We start from the raw sequence: 18692 nt of genomic DNA on the forward strand, positions 1-18692 counted from the left end.
CCTGCTTGTTTTCTGACTTGTCGTCTTTCCCTTGGCTAGGCTCCGATGGTGTTATTTATGAGTATGTGTGTTTTCAAGGAGGAACCTCACACTTAAATGAACCTGTAAGCAGCCCAGAGAAAAGCAAGGGCCTGCAGCGCTAATAATGAGAACTGACAAGGCGGCCCTGCTGGGTTTATTTATGACCTTCTGCCTTTGTTAGCTCTTGTGAGAAATTCCTTTCTAACCATAACAATATTGTTGGAGTTTGGCACTGCACAGAGAAATCCTACTGAGCCCCGAGGCCCCCAAACTGGCAGCCTTTCAGCTCATAACCGATTGCGGTACTGCCCATGGTCTTAGGTTTCCCTTCTCTCCTCTTTTCTTCAATTCTTAAGTAGTTTCCGCCAATCGTTCTGTGTGTGGTTTTTAAAGGAGACATCTCTTTTATTCTCACAGCCATACAGAGTGCTGTTTGGCACAGTGGAAGAATTCAAAAGAGGGCAAGCTGTAGGAGAGGCAGGCGAGTCCGGTCTAGGGTGGATGGTAGAAAGCCACGTAGCACCCTGCCGCTGGCTGACACTCCTGGAGCTGTGACCCAGAGTACAGTGCGCTGGTTGTTAGGTTAATTCCAGTCCAGTCCGTTCACATTGTCTCAGCTTGTTCGTTTTTGTCTTCCCCCTCCAAATGAGACAGCAATTTTAAAAGCATTCTCAAAGAATTGTCTTTGTAGTTGTGGTTATCTTTGGTTGTAAATGAGAATGGGTAACATTAAACACTGAACTCTTAAATGAGAGACATGAGACATTGTCCCTCGTGGCTTTGCTCGGGGCACAGGAAAGCCGAGGCTGAGCTTGCTACTCTCTGGTTGTTCCTGGACATTGAGCTGCTGTGATGACAGCTTCTGTGTGAAGTAGGCAAGTGGTCTGTGTATCTCCATTCTAGAGGCCAGCTTCTGTGAGGGACATGTGACTCATTTAGCTGATTTCCTAAGTATAACGTATAACGGGAGCTCACCACGGTGAGCCCTTCCACGTGAGCACTGTTACGGTTTATGGGTCATCAGCCTTACCTCTTCAACCTCATAAAAGGGTGTATGCACACACACGTCTGTGTAAAGGTAGGTTATGTGTATTCATACACTCTGTGCTCTTCTTTATAAGTTAAACCAATCTGTAATTTTATTTTCTGCACTTATTCTGTTTTCTCTCCAATAAGAATTACATTGTTTTTAACATAAAATATTTTAGTAATTCATGTTTTAAGGAAACCACTAATCCAGATCTAAATGATTTCTAGTCTGCCAATGTCTGTCCAGTTTTGTTATTTCTTGTTTTTAAATTTATCTGTAATACAGAGTAATCAAAATGATGGCCAAAATGCATGAAAGGAATCTGTATTAACACATAGTTCTCTTGGTCTCCTTGAGACCTAGGCCAGTTTTATAGCTAGATGAGGAGACAAGTGTGGGGGTTACCTGCTGGGAAGTGGTGCAGCCAAGGTTCTAGCCAGGCGTCCCAACCCAGGTATTCCTCTTCCCAGTGGTGTGTCCTCTGCTGGGCAGTTTATGTATTACAAGTTGTGCCAAAGAATACTGGCTTCACCATCTCCATGCTCGGCCACACGCACAGAAAGTTGTCAGGTAAAGTTTGCAGGAACAAAAGGGGGGGTGGGCACGTTTGTCCCATCTCACAGCTCATCTCCCAGTGTTAGTGTTTTTACCATGTCTGATCTTCCCTTTGCCATAAGTATTATTTCCTCGTTCTCTGCCTGTGCCTCACCTTATACTCGACATGCCCGGCTGGCGGTTCCTATTGCCCTTGCTGTAGAATCCTGCCTGGAGAACTTCCTACCTGCTCTGGGCTTGTCTTGTAGCCTTGTATTTCACTCTGTGGCAACACTGTGAGCGCCATCATACTGTAGCCAGATTGGGTATGGTGGCCTGCAGGCTATCTGCCCACATTGTGTGTTTACATGTGGGTGAGAGGAGCCATTTGTGAAGACAGCCATTCCTTCTTGTGACCACCTCCAGGCCCCAGAAAAAGAGACTAGTATTCACAAGAAAGCTGGGCATCTCACAGGCGCTTTCTGGAAGCTGGCTTGGATGGGGAGGCGAGAGGACACAGATGTGGGGAAGGCACCATCACCCCTTTCGTGCATTGATATGGGTGCCTGGAGTAGAATTCAGCTTACCTTGGAAGTATGTGATTCACAAAGACATTGGGCGGTGGGACAGGCAGTGGCCCCGCCATTAGAGAATCCCTGTGTTCTGTTCCAATGTGTGGGGCCATGCTCCAAGCAGCCACTGAGTGGCCCAGAAATGGCTCTACAAGGCCAAGTGGGAGTGTGGTGTGGGGCAAACTCACCCTGAGGCCTCTGTTGATGGTATTATTTTCATCATTATTATCACGGTTATGATTACTAGTCCTGGAGATTTCTGTCTGCAGCCTTGAATGGGTTTATGACCACCTCTCTCAAGGAGTTTCTGAAGTAATGTAAAGAAGTGGTTATGTGCTCTTAGGAAAAATTATTATGTAAAAGTGCACTTGAATGCCAGCTCTTCAGATGTTAAGTGACCAGCCGGCCTTGTAAGAAAATGGAAAACAATTTGTTTTGGAAACCTCTTATCTAGGTGAGCCTGTGAATCATACCAAATAAGAAATCCATATTATAAGTTGGACTTTTAGAAGACTACTGAATGCCATGAACTTCATTTTAAAACAGAAAAGGTCTCCATAAATCTTTTCTATCTGTGACCCAATTAAGCTAATTGTGAAAAACAATTTTTGAGTCTCTTTTGTTGTTGTTTTGTTGTTGTTGTTGTTGTTGAGTGTATATGGTTTCAGGCTGACCATTTTGTATTGGATAACCAATTAGGAGATATGTAACAACAATAATAAAAGAAAAAGTAGCTATTAGTTTGAGAGCTGGGGGAACATGGGGGGATTGGTGGGAGAAAGGAGGAGAGAAGTGATGTAATTATATTTTAATTTAAACTATATTTTTAAGTGTAGATTAAATAAATGGAAGCAGTGTTGAAAATATAAATAAATAAGCATGGCCCATTTACTACTGCTAAAGGTAGTTGGTGTCCACTGCATGTTGGTGTCTGTCCCCTCCCACCTCTCCCTGTGTGAATGACATGTCCACTGCATGTCGGTGACTTTTCTCACATGGAAGCAGTCCACTCTGCTTCTAGACATCTCTGTGTACAGGGCAGGTGTAAAGTTAGGAATTATGTAATAGATGGACTTTTGGCTTGAGTTGCCGACAAATGGTTATCCAGAGAAGTTACACTAATTTACCTTCCTACCCTGTGCATGCAACAGAATGGAGGAGCTTTATCCACTTTGTTGTTTTATATCATGATACCTCCATTTGTGGCATCACTGTGTTTTAGTGTTGACAGATGTCATCCTAACTACCTTATAAAAGAAGTCACATTACACATCACACATCAGAAGTGGGAGAAGTGATTGTCTTGACCATGTAAAAGCAAATGGAGAAAGGGCAGCTTTTCCTTACTCCCTCCAAAGTAACAGGCCTGGAGAGATGGCTCAGTTTGGGAACTGCTTGCTACAGAGACATGAGGACCTGAGCTCATATCTCCAACCCCATGTAAAAGCCAATTAAAGTGCCTGTTACCCCAGAACTGGGGGATCAGACACAGGAGGATCCCTGGAGCTCACTGGCCAACCTGTGTGTCCGAATCAGTGTGCTTTTACAGCCAAGAATGACACCGAAGCCAACCTCTGGCCTCCACATGTGTGTGTGAGACACACACACACACACACACACACACACACACACACACACACACACACACACACACACACTACATGAGCAATAGCACTGTGGGAGTAATTGCTGCAGGCAAAAATCCATGGACAAATGTGATAACTAACAAACAAAGCTCAAAGGAGAAGATGCTTGTGCAGCATCAGAGTCATCCCCCAAGTGTTTGCTCCTTTTGTGGTGGCCACAGAAGCCACAAGCTTCGCGGTGTTCCTAGGAGCTGGAGCGCCACTTTCCTCCCTTGTGTCTGGACTGCACCTGCTGACTCTCCCATAAGTAAGGTAGGACAGAGCAAGGACCACTTAACCTTGGGGAACCCTGGACCACACCACTATACCCAGGAAGTCTCTTCCTGTTGAGATAAGATGTGAGGGGTGTGTCTCTTCTCTTGTATTTTTTTGCCCAAAATTAAAAAAACAAACAAACAAACCTGGGCTCATCATCCAGAAACAATAAACAGTGGCAAATTAAAGAGCATTCCACAAAATACCCAATGAAACCTGGGACTCACAGAAAGACTCAGAAACTGCCCAGGTACTATGGAGATGGGAAATCATTGCAGGGGCTTCCCTGGATTGGACCTTGGAATGGAGAGAACACAGGAATGGAACTAGCTGAGTCTGCAGTTCTGTTGGGTCATTGGCTTATGCAAAGGTATAAAGCCAACAGAGGCCTGCCTGGTCAGCATGTGCAGGAAGCCCCCCAGTGTTGGCTGTGGAAGGTGTGGTCAGTGTGTTCAGGAAGCCCCCCAGTGTTGGAAGGCATGGTCAGGGTGTTCAGGAAGGCCCCAGTATTGGCTGTGGAAGGTGTAAAGCCAACAGAGGCCTGGTCAGGGTGTGCAGGACCCCCCCTTTTCCCCCAGTACTGGTGTGGCATTCGTAGGCCAAATAACTTTCAAAACAAACAGGCTTTTAAAAACCAGGGAAGGCTATAAAGCAAACATGTATCCATTAATAGCAAAAATACCTAGACAACCAAGTTTTAATGTTTTTCTACTAACAAAACTTCTCTTTATTCCACATGGACTCACTATAGTTGTGAGTTGTGTGTTTCTCAGTCATTGTTTTCTTAAGTTGCTAATTTATTTGCAGTTTCTACGGATCTTGCTGTTTTAAAGAATTTCCCTGCTACGCTGTTGAAGAAATAAATGTCTCCTGAGGGTTCATGCCTTTTTGTTTTTAAGTGTTATTTTTAGAGTTTTTGCATGCTTAGCATTGAACTTCTAAGATAAACAGTGACGTTTTGCACCTTGAGAGATGCAAAAGGTGGTATTGATGGCTTTTCTGTCCTAAAAATTTATAGTATGTTTTCGGTGATAAAAACAGGAATCAGGAGACAGAGTCTAAATCTTACATATTTACAGACCTTGTTAGTTTGTCAATTTCCTCCCAGAACACATGGGTCATTAATATTTATAGGTTCATACCTGGTGGTGATATTTATAAAACACCAAACCCTATTCCAGAGCCATCCTCTGCTTCAGTGGGCGCCTCCCTGTTAGAATCAGGGGTCCCCTGGTCACCACCAGTGGCTTTAGAGTAGACTATAGAATGTTAAAGCTTTAGGAGACTGTCTGATGTTTTGAGACATTTGACTCATGTTGTGTGTTGATTCTTAAAGCTGTGTACACTCGTGAAATTACCAGTCTAGAGAACATACAACTATTTAACCCAACTGCCCTCACTTCAGCCCTAATTCTCTTACTGTCTGCATATTTGCTTAATTCTGTATATTTTAAAATATGTTGATTTGGAAAAATGCAAATTTGTTCTCCAATGCTACCTGAAGTTTTAAACTTTAGTTTTTAAAATTTCATGTTTGGCACCCTCATTCCATCCTTTTCTGTCTTCTTTGAGAATATATACATTTTTTAAACCGCCTGCTGGGCTTCTCTTGGCTCCCTAGTTCCTAAAACCGTAACTCTCTGTCTCTTGGTCTAGCAGAGGCTCTGAGAGTCATTCTCCTGCTGTCCCAGGCTGCTTCAGCTGTCCTGTCTCTGGCCAGCCCTCCTGTCCCCCAGTGAACACACATCCTTGTAGCCCGAGCTACCACCACCGGTTCACCATGTCGGAGCCAGGGGCTGTGGTTTAAAAACCAGAGACAAGAGACAGTGGGTCATTCGCCTCAGCAGAATGCAGAATGCCATTTATTGAAGGAGGGAGGAAGCCTTAAATACAGGCTTACAGCACAATGGGAGAACCCCACCCTACCCTGGAGGGCAGAAGTTTGCCACCAATGTTCTACATTCTTGCATCTAAGCTGTTTTATACCAAATGCAGGATACACAAACAAGGAACCTCTGGTGAGCGGTCAGGAGGAAGGTAACCAATCAGCATAGGGAGGACATCTGGTCAAGGTCGGCAAGCAAGGCAACAGCCACTCAAAATGGGGCCAGGGCCCTACACATCCTTAGCCTGCACCCTCCTCAGTCATCCTCCAGAGATCCCCTACTTTCTTCCCCTGCCTCTCCCACCTTTCTACCCTGCCAGAGGACCACCCTCCCTTCAGAACTTAACTGCCTGCCCCTCACAATGGCTCCCAAGAGGTGTTCCTTGGGGTGAACAGGCCATTGTGTTTGCTACAGTACATTCCACCTTGCTCCTCCTCTAGAGAACTTGATGCTTTGTACCATATTTTATCTGCTTGTCTCTCTCCATTGAACTTGGTGACAGGAGTTTTAAGTGTGTAAATCCACACAGGAGCTGCCCACCGGAGTCTGAACGGATCCATGTGTGCACGCTGACCTCTTGAGTTCTCCCTCCTGTAGTACAGCTACACCTTAGGGACAGCAGGGGCCCCAGGTCTTGGCCTACTGCTCTTGATTACATGGCTCTGTTCTCCTAGCCTATACTTTGTATTGAAAGCACTGCCACTCTTGCTGTAGTTAAAGGGCAGCAGTTATCCACACGTGAGCCTTAGTTTTCCAGTGCTGGCTTAGGCCTTGATTGAAGGGTCTTGCCTGTGTTAGATGAGGAATTGGGGAAGAATATTTGAGAGCTCATCAAACAATATACTATGGCTTAGTCTGGTGAGGAAATAATTGTAATATCCCAGGTGCCAAATCATGGCAGTAGGGTTGAGTCATTGCTAACATTTAGAACTATTTACAAGGCTGTTCCCAGGCGCTTTAACAAAGGGTTTGGGTTACTTCCAGATGCAGGTTAATTCCAAAGTTCATACAACTGAAGTTATAAACTCTTTTTTACCAAGTTGACTCTTAATTCAAGACTGTGTGTGTTGTGTTTAAAAGGCCTGTTATGTTGCTCTTGGTACCAACACATCTGGGGATGGTTATCAGTCATGGAGAAGTCACCCAGGAAGAGTTCAAAACTAGGAGTATTTTTGTGACCCCAGAAAAGGCACATGCAGTGAGAAACATTCCCTTTGCACAGCACATGTTTCATGGTATGTTGCCCACCCCTCTGAATCTGCAGTAGTAACACATTTCATGTTAGGAATGTTCACCTGGGGCTGGGGAGATGGCCCAGTTAGTGACATGCTGGGCAATCATAAAGAACCTGTGTTCAGATCCCCAACACCCATGCAAGAAGCAAGGCACTGTGGAGACAGCAGGATCTCAGGGGCTTGATGGATAGCTAGTCTAGACAATTGGTGAGCTTCAGGGTAAGTGAGAAACCCCGTCTCAATAAATAAACAGTGATGGAGGAGGGCACTTGCTGCTGACCACAGGCCTCTACATGCAACTGCATCTGCACGTACACCTGCACACAAGCAGGAACACACACACACACACACACACACACACACACACACACACACACCAGAGATAAGAGTTATCACCCCAGAACATTGAGCAATTGCTTATTTTATGTGCTGATTTTTAAATTTTATTCATTCTTTGGCAACTTCATGCATGTGTAATATATTTTGACCCCCTTCCCGCTTTCATAGTTTGTTTTTGTTTTTTTAAGAAAATACAACAAGGGTATGCTTAAGACTGAATTCTGCTTTTGTGAAGTATCTCTTCAGTCATTACCCTGGAAACACCCCTTAAAGTGAGAATCCCCCACAATGCAGTCATTGCTTGAGGAGAACAGCAAATGAGTCAGGGGCCAGTAGTTTCCCCAAGAACCGCTCGTGGCTGTCTGCCTCGGCGTGGATTCTGACCCACATTCTCCGTGTGGCTCCCTTGGCTCTGGGTATGCTCTCGTCATCCATGGAGTTTGTCACTTACAAATCCGCGCCGAGCGTTTTCTCCAGCTGCTCACACATCAGCTGGCTGTGCGTTGTGTCCTACGGGAGGAAGGGGTACATTGGACATGTTAAGAGAGAAGTTAAGACGTGTAAGTTGGAAGGAGGATGGCTTTAAGCCTTCAGATCAGTGCTTAGGATCTGCTCTGTGGACTGTCTGCCTGATGGCTTTTACGTTTCACATTGAGACCCGAACTCTAAGCTTTAAAAAAACAAAAAACACTCTTTTGCCGTCTAGACAAATGGGCAGCAGGGAATTAAGTAGACAGCTTGCAATATGGGTTTGTGCTGAAAACCTAGAAAAGTCATGAGAAACTAAGCCATGGAGAGGTTTTTTGTTTTTTGGTTTTTTTGTTTTGTTTTGTTTTGTTTTGTTTTGTTTTGTTTTTCTGTGTCAAATTATTATCTCAGTTTTAATATCAACTTCAAGGTATATTTGTATCAAATGCTTGAAGTTGTAGCACCAAAACAAGCTGGAAAGGTGTACAGTTACTTATGCTACATTTCAAGAGGGCTAAGAAGCTAATGAGGCTAGATTCTTGACCCCCACGGTGTTGCTTAGGAGTCAGACTGAGAAGTCATTCGTAAAAGGTAATTGCTGAGTTGGTAGTTTTCAGGAGAACTTTTGTGGTAAATATTTAGAACTGTTTGCATGTGCTAGATTATGCCATGTAGTGTCTGCCACTATAATGTGCTTATAAATTCAGTTTCATTTGCCCTTGAACATTAAATCCCCCCTGTCTTTGCCCCATGCCTGGCATGAGAGTCAGTGCCCTTAAAGTTAATATCTAGTTGCAGGTTGTGTATGGTGTGTGTGTGTGTGTGTGTGTGTGTGTGTGTGTGTGTGTGTGTGTGTGTGTGAGAGAGAGAGAGAGAGAGAGAATGTGTGTGTGAGAGTCTGTTTCTCTGTGTATATGTGTGTATGTCTGTGTGTGAGAATGTATGTTTTCTTTGTTCATGTGTATGAGTCTGTTTCTCCGTGTGTAAGAGTTTGTATTTCTGTGTGTTCGTCTTGGTGTGAGAATGTATGTTTCTCAGTGTGTGAGTTTGTGTGTCTGTGTGTACACAGAGCAAGGTCTTCCTGCTTCTGAACATCACTGTGAATTTTGAAGAGTTGTGAACTGGCATTGTAACCCATGCCTTAAGCCTCTGGGAAGTCGCAGTGAGAAATCATTAGCTGTGTCCTATTAAAGTCCTGAAATGAGGCCTGTGCCTATTGCATTGATTGAAATATCTTCTCTGTTCCTAACTCTGTTTATCCCCTTTTCTCATGGGGTGTGCCTGAGCAAGGGATGCCCAAATGTGTGCAGTGTGGGGCAGCTCACTATCAGGGCTGAGCTCCACCAGCAGCTAATTGTACTGAGAGCTGCAGCTTGGAGTATTTGGAAGTTCATTTGCTTTTTGAAAACCCACTTACTTAATTAAGCAAGGGAGTGCAATTTCCTAGCTTATTCCCAGTTCTCCAAATCAGTGACACATTGCCGGCATTGACTGAATTTAACCTGGGTTAACATGGGCTAAATTGAACACCATACCATCAAAGCCAAAGATAAACAGCAATATAAGTATTTTCAGGGAGGTTCATTGTGTAAATGTTAGAGAACTCATACTTACTGTTCCTTGTTTCCAGTTTGCATGTAGTTCTTTTCAAGTAGTTCCTGCAGACCATCTTCATGGAATTTTCCACGTGCTTCCTTCCCTAGGCCTGTGTCCACGAGGAATCAGGAGCATTTTTGTGCTGTGTTCATTTCTAATTGTTCCTCTTGTAAAGGTCTGATGAGACTCCTTTGCTGCCGGTCACATCTCGTGCTTTGCCCGGTCCCTTGAGTTAACTGGGGGTTCTCCACTTGGACACAGGGAGGTGAAGGGTATGAGGTCCAAGTGGTAAAGTCTGTGCAGAGACCTTCTTGAAATGGTTTCAAAAGTAAAGCAAGTGTTGCAGGGTTTTGCGATGTTGGAGACCGGGACTTTTAAAAATACATGAACCATTGATACTGAGCTCACATTAATTTCATTATATTGAAAAATATCCAGTATTGTGGGTGGCATTAAACAGAAAACACCCAATTTGATAGCAGTATCTCACCACATCAAATTATGATGGCAACGCAGTGAGAAGGCTTTACCCATCGGAAACAGAGCTGTGGGTAAGGACTACAACCCCCAGGAGCCCTTGCTGCAGTCCCTGACCTGGCCCGCCAGCTCTCCCCTAAGATGAATGGAAGCACTGTAGCTTGAAGGTGCCTTCCTGAGGAGATGCAGGGCAGCTTCTGCCTTTTGCAGGCCCCACAGATCTGATAATGCTTACAGAAGAAGGGAGCTGGTGCCCTGCTGACTAATTGTCCTCTGGGGGGGTGTTAGTGACGGGACTTGTGTGTTAACGAGGCTGTATGCTTAAACCACTGCTGAGCTTCCTTTATTAGTGCGCCTTAAGATAGCTCTGCATATGGATACCGTAAGTATCTGCAGGGCGGGAGTATTTCTGTATCATTTACATATAAAAGTTCCGAGAGGGTATAGCAGTAATATAAAAATTATATCTTTTTATTGCTCTTCTGTTGCACCAAGGTCTAGTCAGCACTGAAATTCTGATGACACGTGAACACGGAGGAAGCCACCGGTTTTATATTTCCCTCCGGTACTTCCTTGATCAGCCTGTTGAATAACAGAAATGTTTTCCATGCCTTTGCAGCTTGAATGGAGCTCTCCTGACACCCGTCCTCGTCGCTTTTTCCAGCAATAATGTGTATTTTTAAGGGAGGATGGGGAAGAAATTTGTAGGTCATGCGGAGAATTACAAAAATTTATGAGGAACATTCCAGTTTTTATGAAGGAAGATTTGCATAAAATTATTTAACTACAATTGAACGCTGACTTTACCTTGTGTCTGTTCAATTCTGTTTGGTGTGCAGTAGAAGATGACTGTCTGTCTAGCAATTTACCAAATTATCTGGAAAGGTGTGGGACTTGCATCCCTTCCCACCCCTCTTGCCAGTGCTGGGGAAGCACCTGGCTCAGATGTGCAGACATGACACAGTGGCTGGCTTGTCACAGCGGCTGGCTTGTGCTGCTCAGTGGCCAGGGCAGGAGTTCTGCTATCCTTCCGTGTGTGGTCAAGCTCAGTCACAAGCACCTCACCTGCTAAGTTTCCCAGTCCCGGGAAAGGCTTTGTTTGGTCTTTTGTATTTTTAAGAGAAAACTAGTAAACTGCGGGAAATTTTGTCTTTTGTTTTTGTTTTTTTCTTATCAAAGCTACTGAGTGAGACAAGCCTGGCCATTCCTTTGGGCTGATTAGCCAATCACATCAAATTGTGAAGTTGAGTTTGGTCCAATGGGCTGAGACACCATCACCACCCCTATCAAGGGGGTGAAAACACCCAAAAGCCATTGCAGCTAGTGTTTTTGCCAGACCTCTAGTTCTAGGACATCCTTTTTTGCAAAACAAACGGTTTTGCACAGCCTCCTTCGCATTGTTTATGTGTTTCTTCGTTCAGTGCTGAGATATTCACTCCCAGCACCAACCTACATCGCTCAGTCAGAGAGATTGTGGTACTGTTCCTGGCAAAGTCTGCGTGAACTATCACATGCAGTGAGTGCTTTGTGTGGTGCACCTGAGACCTGCCTAGCACCTAGACCTAGCTAGGTCTTTGCATCAGGAGTCAGTCAGATGGTAAACATCCTCCATCACATGGCCTGTCCCAGGTGCTCTGCTCCACATTGCCACAGCATTCAGGGGCAGTGCTAAGGGCTGGGTGTGTCTTGTTTAAGGAATTACAGGAGGCCACCATTTGAATTTCATACATTTCCAGTATGTCAACAAATACTACTATTGGGGTTTTGTGGTTGTGTTTATTTGTTTATTTTGCACATAACCGCGTGGGTAGCTTGTGGGCAGAGTGTAAGTACAACTCACCTTTAACACACAGGTCATTGATTGCGGTGGTTGGTTACATGTGGTAGGAAGGAAGTGCCTGCAAGGCAAACCCTGAGAAGCTCAGCCCAGGATACCTGCTCCTCTCCCTCAGATCCACACCCACCCAGTTTGCAGAGTGGGTACATCGATAAGTGAACAGGAAGCCTGGGGTGGAGGAGAAGCGACCCCTTTCTCTTTGGACACATCAGCCACATTGTTCATGGAAGTGTGCTAATTGTGTTGATTGACAGGGGGTGTTTTGTTTCTGAGTGGTGTATGGCATGTTACTGGGTTAATAGCCTTTCTCTATTCCTACCTGGCTTTGTAAAAGCAACGTCTAATTTGTAAGATCTAAGTGGCACTACCACTGAGCCAGTCAGTGATTGAGTTTAAATAGGAAGTTTTACAGGCTGAGTGTGTGCGAAATCACGTACACCATGTGCCTAGAGCAGAAATGTTGGTTTTATCTCTGAATTCGGAAAAATCTGAATCAATTTACCTCATCTTATTTGAGAGATTTGATAACACCTTTTCCAGAGGTTAGATATTTTCAATTGTGGTGTTGATTTTCATAAGCAGAATTATTTGGCTTCATAAGATTACTTTTTATTTTACTTAAACCAATATTACTCTTGTCATAAGACTTCTTCAATGTACACTCCATGTTTTTATGGGGCTGATCAGCTGCAGTGTATGCCCATTTTTATCTCTGATAACATCCTCCTAAGAGGGAAGTTCCTGGCCCAGCTCAGTGTCCAGGGCCTAGGGTCTAGGCCTGGGTTTGTCCACTGCATTTCTTCTGAGCCCCAAGCGTCTTCCTGAATCAGTTCTGAGAGATCTTGCTCCAGAAGGCCCTCTTACGTATGGATAGAGAACTGAGTGGAGCACATCCGTTCAGAGCAGCGTTGCCCTGCTGTTTCAGGCTGCAGTTTGGCTCTCCCACTCCCTCTGCATCCAGCTTCCAGTCTGGACAGGCCTTCCTGCGCTGACCACCTGGGAGAGCTGTCACACCAGCGGGCCTGTGTCTAATTTCTGGGCATCTGGTGACAGTCGCTCCCCGGGTGGCCTGGGAACACAGCCGCTGTGTTCCTTATCTGTCTGTCTTCTCTCTCATCCTGCCTTTTTCTTTCGTTACTGCGTTCTCACCTGAGGAAGGTACCCTTAAGAGTTTGTTACTTCAAGCTTAGGGTCTGTGGAGCCTTTGCGTGGAGACTTGAGTAGCCTCCTCCAAGGCTGTTATAGTCAAATTAGATGGTATTAACAGTGCAGAATCGTTGCATAAGGGCATATTGTGTAACATTACAACTCATTTCTGACCATATAATGTCAACAGGATTGTATTTCCATAATATACTAAAATGCAAATGCCAGTATTTTATTATAATGCTTAAACATGGGGAATTGCTCACCACCAAGTTCAGCTCGGATTTTCTCCATTATTAGATTACAGCACCCCAGCTTTGATTTCCATCTGGAGGTTCCCCCAAGCCTGTAGTTGCTCCCTTGATTGAAGTCCTCATTGCTGTGGTAATTTGCTCTCCAGAGGGCTGCCTGGTGTAGCATTTTGAAGAAGCCCACAGCTGGGAACCTTCAAGGGCAGCCGGTGAGTGGGAGATGCAGCTTGCCTGACTTTTAAGTGATGCCAGGCCTTCTGTGTGAGCTCGCAGGAGTCTAGTGAGACGCGGCCGCACTGAATCTCAGTCTTGCCCACTCACGCTGTCTCTGAAGGAGTGGCATCGCCACTTTCAAATCATGCTTTGTGTCCTTAGTGGTCCCAGTGTGTGAACGCATGCTTTCTCTTCCTTCCTCAGGACCTGTCTGGCTCCATCGATGACCTCCCCACGGGAACGGAAACCACTCTGAGCTCCGCCGTCAGTGCATCCGGTTCTACGAGCAGCCAGGGGGATCAGAGCAACCCGGCTCAGTCTCCTTTCTCCCCACACGCATCACCCCATCTCTCCAGCATCCCTGGGGGGCCGTCACCTTCTCCTGTTGGCTCTCCTGTGGGAAGCAACCAATCTCGGTCTGGTCCGATTTCCCCTGCAAGTATTCCAGGTACTGTCATCCTTAATCATCTGCTGTCCCCATCCTCGGTCTGTCCGTTGTCCCCCTTCCAACCCCAGTGTGAAGACAGGTCTGGCCTCAGCAGCATCTCTCACACTTTGCCTTTCTATTCACTCTGTCTTAGTCCTTTAAGACATGGATATGGTTACATATTAGGGATCTAACTGCATTTCCCACCAAACATACCAGAGTCCCAGTTTCCAAAGAGTCTCAACAAATGAATAATAAATGACCAACTACTTTCTGATGGGATGTGCATTTGGGGTGATATGACTGAAGATTGACCAACTACTTTCACACGTTCAGTTTGCCATAAACAAAAGTCTTCACTGGCCGCTCTCTTGGAATGGTTCTACAGTGAAGATCCTCCATCAGGAAGTGCCCTGAGATGAGGCTGCTGACTGGTGTCGACCGTGGATCTGGTTCTGTTTGATGGATATACTATGACAGTTATTTTCTAACGTGTTTTCAGAGTTGGTGTTTATCTGTGTCTGATCACAGTCACACACTGGTTGGTGCCAACTACAATCCAAAGTGCCAAACTGATACACGCTCATACCTCCTTTCTAATAGAGTTTGTGTTCTTGCTAACTCTTGGGTTCACTTGACATCTGTATCGTCTGTGTGTGTGTGTGTGTGTGTGTGTGTGTGTGTGTGTGTGTGTGTCTGTGTGTGTCTGTATCTGTGTGTGTGTCTGTGTGTGTGTGTGTATGCCTGTGTCTGTGTTTTGTTGGGGTTCTTAATTGCTTAACCACGTTCATCTTTCTGGTATTGTCCCAGCTATTCAAACCCACCAGTAACCAGCTTTCCACTCTCACAAAACAAGATGTAATTTTTTGACATGTAACTTCTGCTAACATGATAGTTTCCAGAGAGCACTTTCCACTAACCTATTAAAATGAGAATTGAACAGCTGGTAAACTGCTTGATAATTTATCATATTCTCCCCCAAAATCATAGGTGATAATTTTACCTCTTTCATATTTTATTCCTTTCATGTTTTATAAAATTTTTATTGTGTCATATTTATAAATAATAGTTATACATGTAATATTATGTATAAATGCACAATGCACTGTAATTATGCGATGAATCTAATCTAAGAACTGGTGGGTGTAGATGAATTTCTAAATGGCCTTATTAAATAAAAAACACAGAGCTGAATACAGGGGTGAAAGCCTTAGATCAGGGAAATATGGAAAGCCACCAGCTAACCTTACTTCACCAACTCTGCAGCTTCCAAATGTGAGTTTATTCCTGTCTACCCAGGCTTTCATTGCCTTGTTGTTCTGCCCTCTCATTGGCTCTTAGCCCAGCTACTCACTTCCTCTTCCTACACAGCTCTGTCTACACTTTCTGTCTGTCTATACAGACCTCCAGGTCTCTATGGTTGGTACTGGGATTAAAGGCGTGTGTCACCACATTGGCTCTTGAACACACAGAGATCCTGCCTGCTAAGGGATTAAGGGCGTGTGCTGCCTGACTTCTTGTTTACTTTAAATGGCTTACCTTTTCCCCCTGATCTCCAAGCAAGTTTTATTTATTAACATACAAATAAAATATCACATTGCAGCACAAATAAAATATCACCACATTTCAGCACAAATAAAATATCAACACATTTCCCCCTTTTTGTCTAATAAAAATTTAAAAATTAAAAAAGTTATAACTAATATAAGAAAAACTATATACAATAAGTACAATAACTATATACAATATATACAGGCAATAAATACATCAATAATATCTAGTCCATTTGTATTGACAAATTCAGAGAAAATATTCCATTATATATCCTATTTTGGTGAGTTCAAAATGTACCTAATTCACTTTCTATCCTAACATATTACCAACAGAAAACTATCTTCTGATGTCTTTCAAACTTATACACTTAACACCTCTTAGTGAATTTCTTAACAAGGGAAATTGTTACTATCTAATCTTCAACTCCCTCAGAGACCCAAGAAGGAAATAATATTACCTAGTAAAACAGGAAGTACAAACAAGCAACTTCTAAAAAATGAGTTATGACAGAAACAGCCAGCTGCCTGGACAGTCACCCGAGGTTTCTCTGCATGTTGGGGCATCATCTTCAGCCTGCAGACTCATTTTCAAAGAAGGATATACAAAAGGCCTACAACTCAACCTCACATTCAGCGCGCAAGTGTTCCATGTACCAGATAAACTTGAATTCCTCCAGTGTCCTGTCATGATTCAGGATTTTAAATTCTGGACATTGCTGGTGTTTTTGGAATTCAGCTGCCATTCTTTTCAGCTTGTGGATGGCTTCATCTCCTTTATTAAATGCCAGTCTACCATTGAGAGGTTAGACACCATCAGCCTAGTTACTCCTTCAAGAATAACTGTTTCATCTACTGTTCCACTGCACACCAGAAGCCATTGCTCCATTGCCTGTTCCAACCTTCAAAGAAAGGGGCACTGTACCTTTTCTGGATTGCAAAGCTACTTCAGCAATGGTGTCATATTGTCCTGGCCTCAGAGGACCCCTGTTGCCAAAGCTGCACCACACCTGTCTTGGCAAGGATTGGTAGTCCTTTGTTTTGTGTCCTGTTTGTCCATTTTGGATAGCATACTGTCAGCAGTTGATTCGAGGGTACTTTGTTGCTCAGTAGCTAACTTTTACCACAATGAAAGTAAATTCCATATACAGTTTCTTCAATGCCCATATCTTCTCTGAAGTAGATTGGTACTGCCAGGAACAGATATGTCTCATAGTCATAAAAAAAAGAAAAAGATCTATGTTATTAAAACATTTTAAAAAGCCATATTTTATAGATCTCTGAAGGGTTTGAAGATGACCTGTCTATCTAAAATATATCTCTGCTTGACTTTGAAAACATACCTAATATGACTACAAGTTTGATTATAATGTCTACTAACTTTCATTTCTTTATATTATAATAGTTGGTAATAACACTCATTCAAGGGTTAGCAAATTGCATTACATTGTTAAATGATCTGTATAGGTACAATATCCTGAACAAGATTAGAAATAAACGTACAGCATTTTCTAACAATATCAATCTCAATATGTATAATTTGTATACAATATATAAAAATCCAATCCAGTGTAAAGTATTTAAAACTAGTGGTTGTCTTTTAAAAGTAGATGCAATAATCTACCCCTTATCTATAGCCTCTTCTTTCTTTTCTTTTCTTTTTTTTTGGGGGGGGGATGGTGAAAGCCTTAGGACAGGGAAATATGGAAAGCCACCAGCCAACCTTACCTCACCAACTCTGAAGCTTCCAAATTCACGTTACTTCCTGTCTGCCCATGCCTTTATTGCCTTGCTGTTCTGCCCTCTCATTGGCTATCTTAGCCCAGCTACCTCACTTCCTCTTTCTACACAGCTCTGTCACTTTCTGTCTGTCTGTACAGACCTCCAGGCCTGTGGTATGTTAGAGATAACGGCATCATCTGCCGGCTTGTTCCTTATCCCAACACCATTTCCTCTCCCTCCCTATATATTTTATCACTTTTTAAAAGAATTTTATTTATTCCATTTTTAGAGTTTATGTTACTATTTTTATTTACTACATTTTTTTTAATGGAAACTTATCCTCCTTTGGATGACTGTAATATTTCATCAAACTGAGGGACTGTTAATAGCCACAGCACACAGCTCTGAAAACCAGGAAGTTCCTAGGCAAATCAGAAAACATATATGGTCCCCTCAGCCACACTGTGTGTGCTGTGTTCTAGTTTGTCTATTTTACAAATTAAATGTTATGTTTTTATGATTCTCCCATAACTTATTAGGCAATACAGTTGACATTTGAGTTCATTTTGGCTAAGGCATTTCACTGTGCTCTTCCAGCTGCTTCCAGTCACCAGCTGCTAGGCTATGTTGGGTCACACCGTCCAGTGGCGTTTAGTACTGAGGCCAGGCAGCTTTAAAAGCTCTCCTTTTTGTGGTAGGAAACTTTTGAAGTCACTTCTTGGTGATCTCTGCCTCTTGCACAGACACACAGTATAGTGTTGGTTGTGTAAAGTGTGACACACACACACACACACACACACACACACACACACACCATGATGTTACCCTCTTTCTGGAATACTTGCTGGGCCTCACAGTGGTCCCAGAGACCCTGCTCTTAACAGTATCAGTGCTAGGACTGCCCCGCTCTCCAGAACCCCAAGGCAGGTTTGTGCTCAGAAGGCTTTTGCTAACATGATGCTGGTAATTGCCAGAGTGGTGGCGTTACTGGACTGGTGGGAAATGGCACCAAAGCTCAGTGTTCCACAGGGAGCTTGGGGTTTCATTGTGACATGGATTTGTACCTGAATGACCTCACGCAGCTTTCTGAGTGATGGACAGTGATGGTTTGAATTTGAAACCTGGTGTAAATAAATGTTCACAATAGATTTACCTTTTCAAATAGAGATTCTGTGTTCTGTTCAGTTGTGTTTTTGAGACGAAGTCTTGCTGTATACCTGTGACTGGCCTGGATCTTGAACTGATTGTCCTGCCTCAACCTCCCAAGTGTATGTCAGGTTGACAACCAAGATTAGCCATCATATGTGGATCCCTTGTCAGATTGACACACAAATGCATCTTGTTAAACCATAACCCTTCCTTGCCTGTTGGCAAGATCTCATACTAGTGTCAGAATACAAAATAAGGTATAAAAGCCCCACAGTCTTAAAAACAATCTAACCACTGAACAGCCCAGGTTCTGCTTTAGAACTCAGTCTCTTAGCTGA

At 43.7% G+C, this 18692-nt stretch overlaps 1 protein-coding gene across 4 annotated transcripts in view; it reads left to right on the top strand.

The window, feature by feature from the left end:
* Positions 1 to 18692, top strand: part of Arid1b (AT-rich interaction domain 1B) — a 369773-nt gene that overhangs the window by 246549 nt on the left and 104532 nt on the right. For all 4 annotated transcript variants that reach the window (XM_036168635.1, XM_036168631.1, XM_036168632.1 and 1 more), the window contains one exon: positions 13711 to 13954. In XM_036168635.1, coding sequence (XP_036024528.1) covers positions 13711 to 13954 — 244 coding nt within the window. The remainder of the gene's footprint in view (positions 1 to 13710; positions 13955 to 18692) is intronic.

The sequence above is a fragment of the Onychomys torridus genome, chromosome 19 (assembly GCF_903995425.1).
Source record: "Onychomys torridus chromosome 19, mOncTor1.1, whole genome shotgun sequence".
NCBI classification, from domain to species: Eukaryota; Metazoa; Chordata; class Mammalia; order Rodentia; family Cricetidae; genus Onychomys; species Onychomys torridus.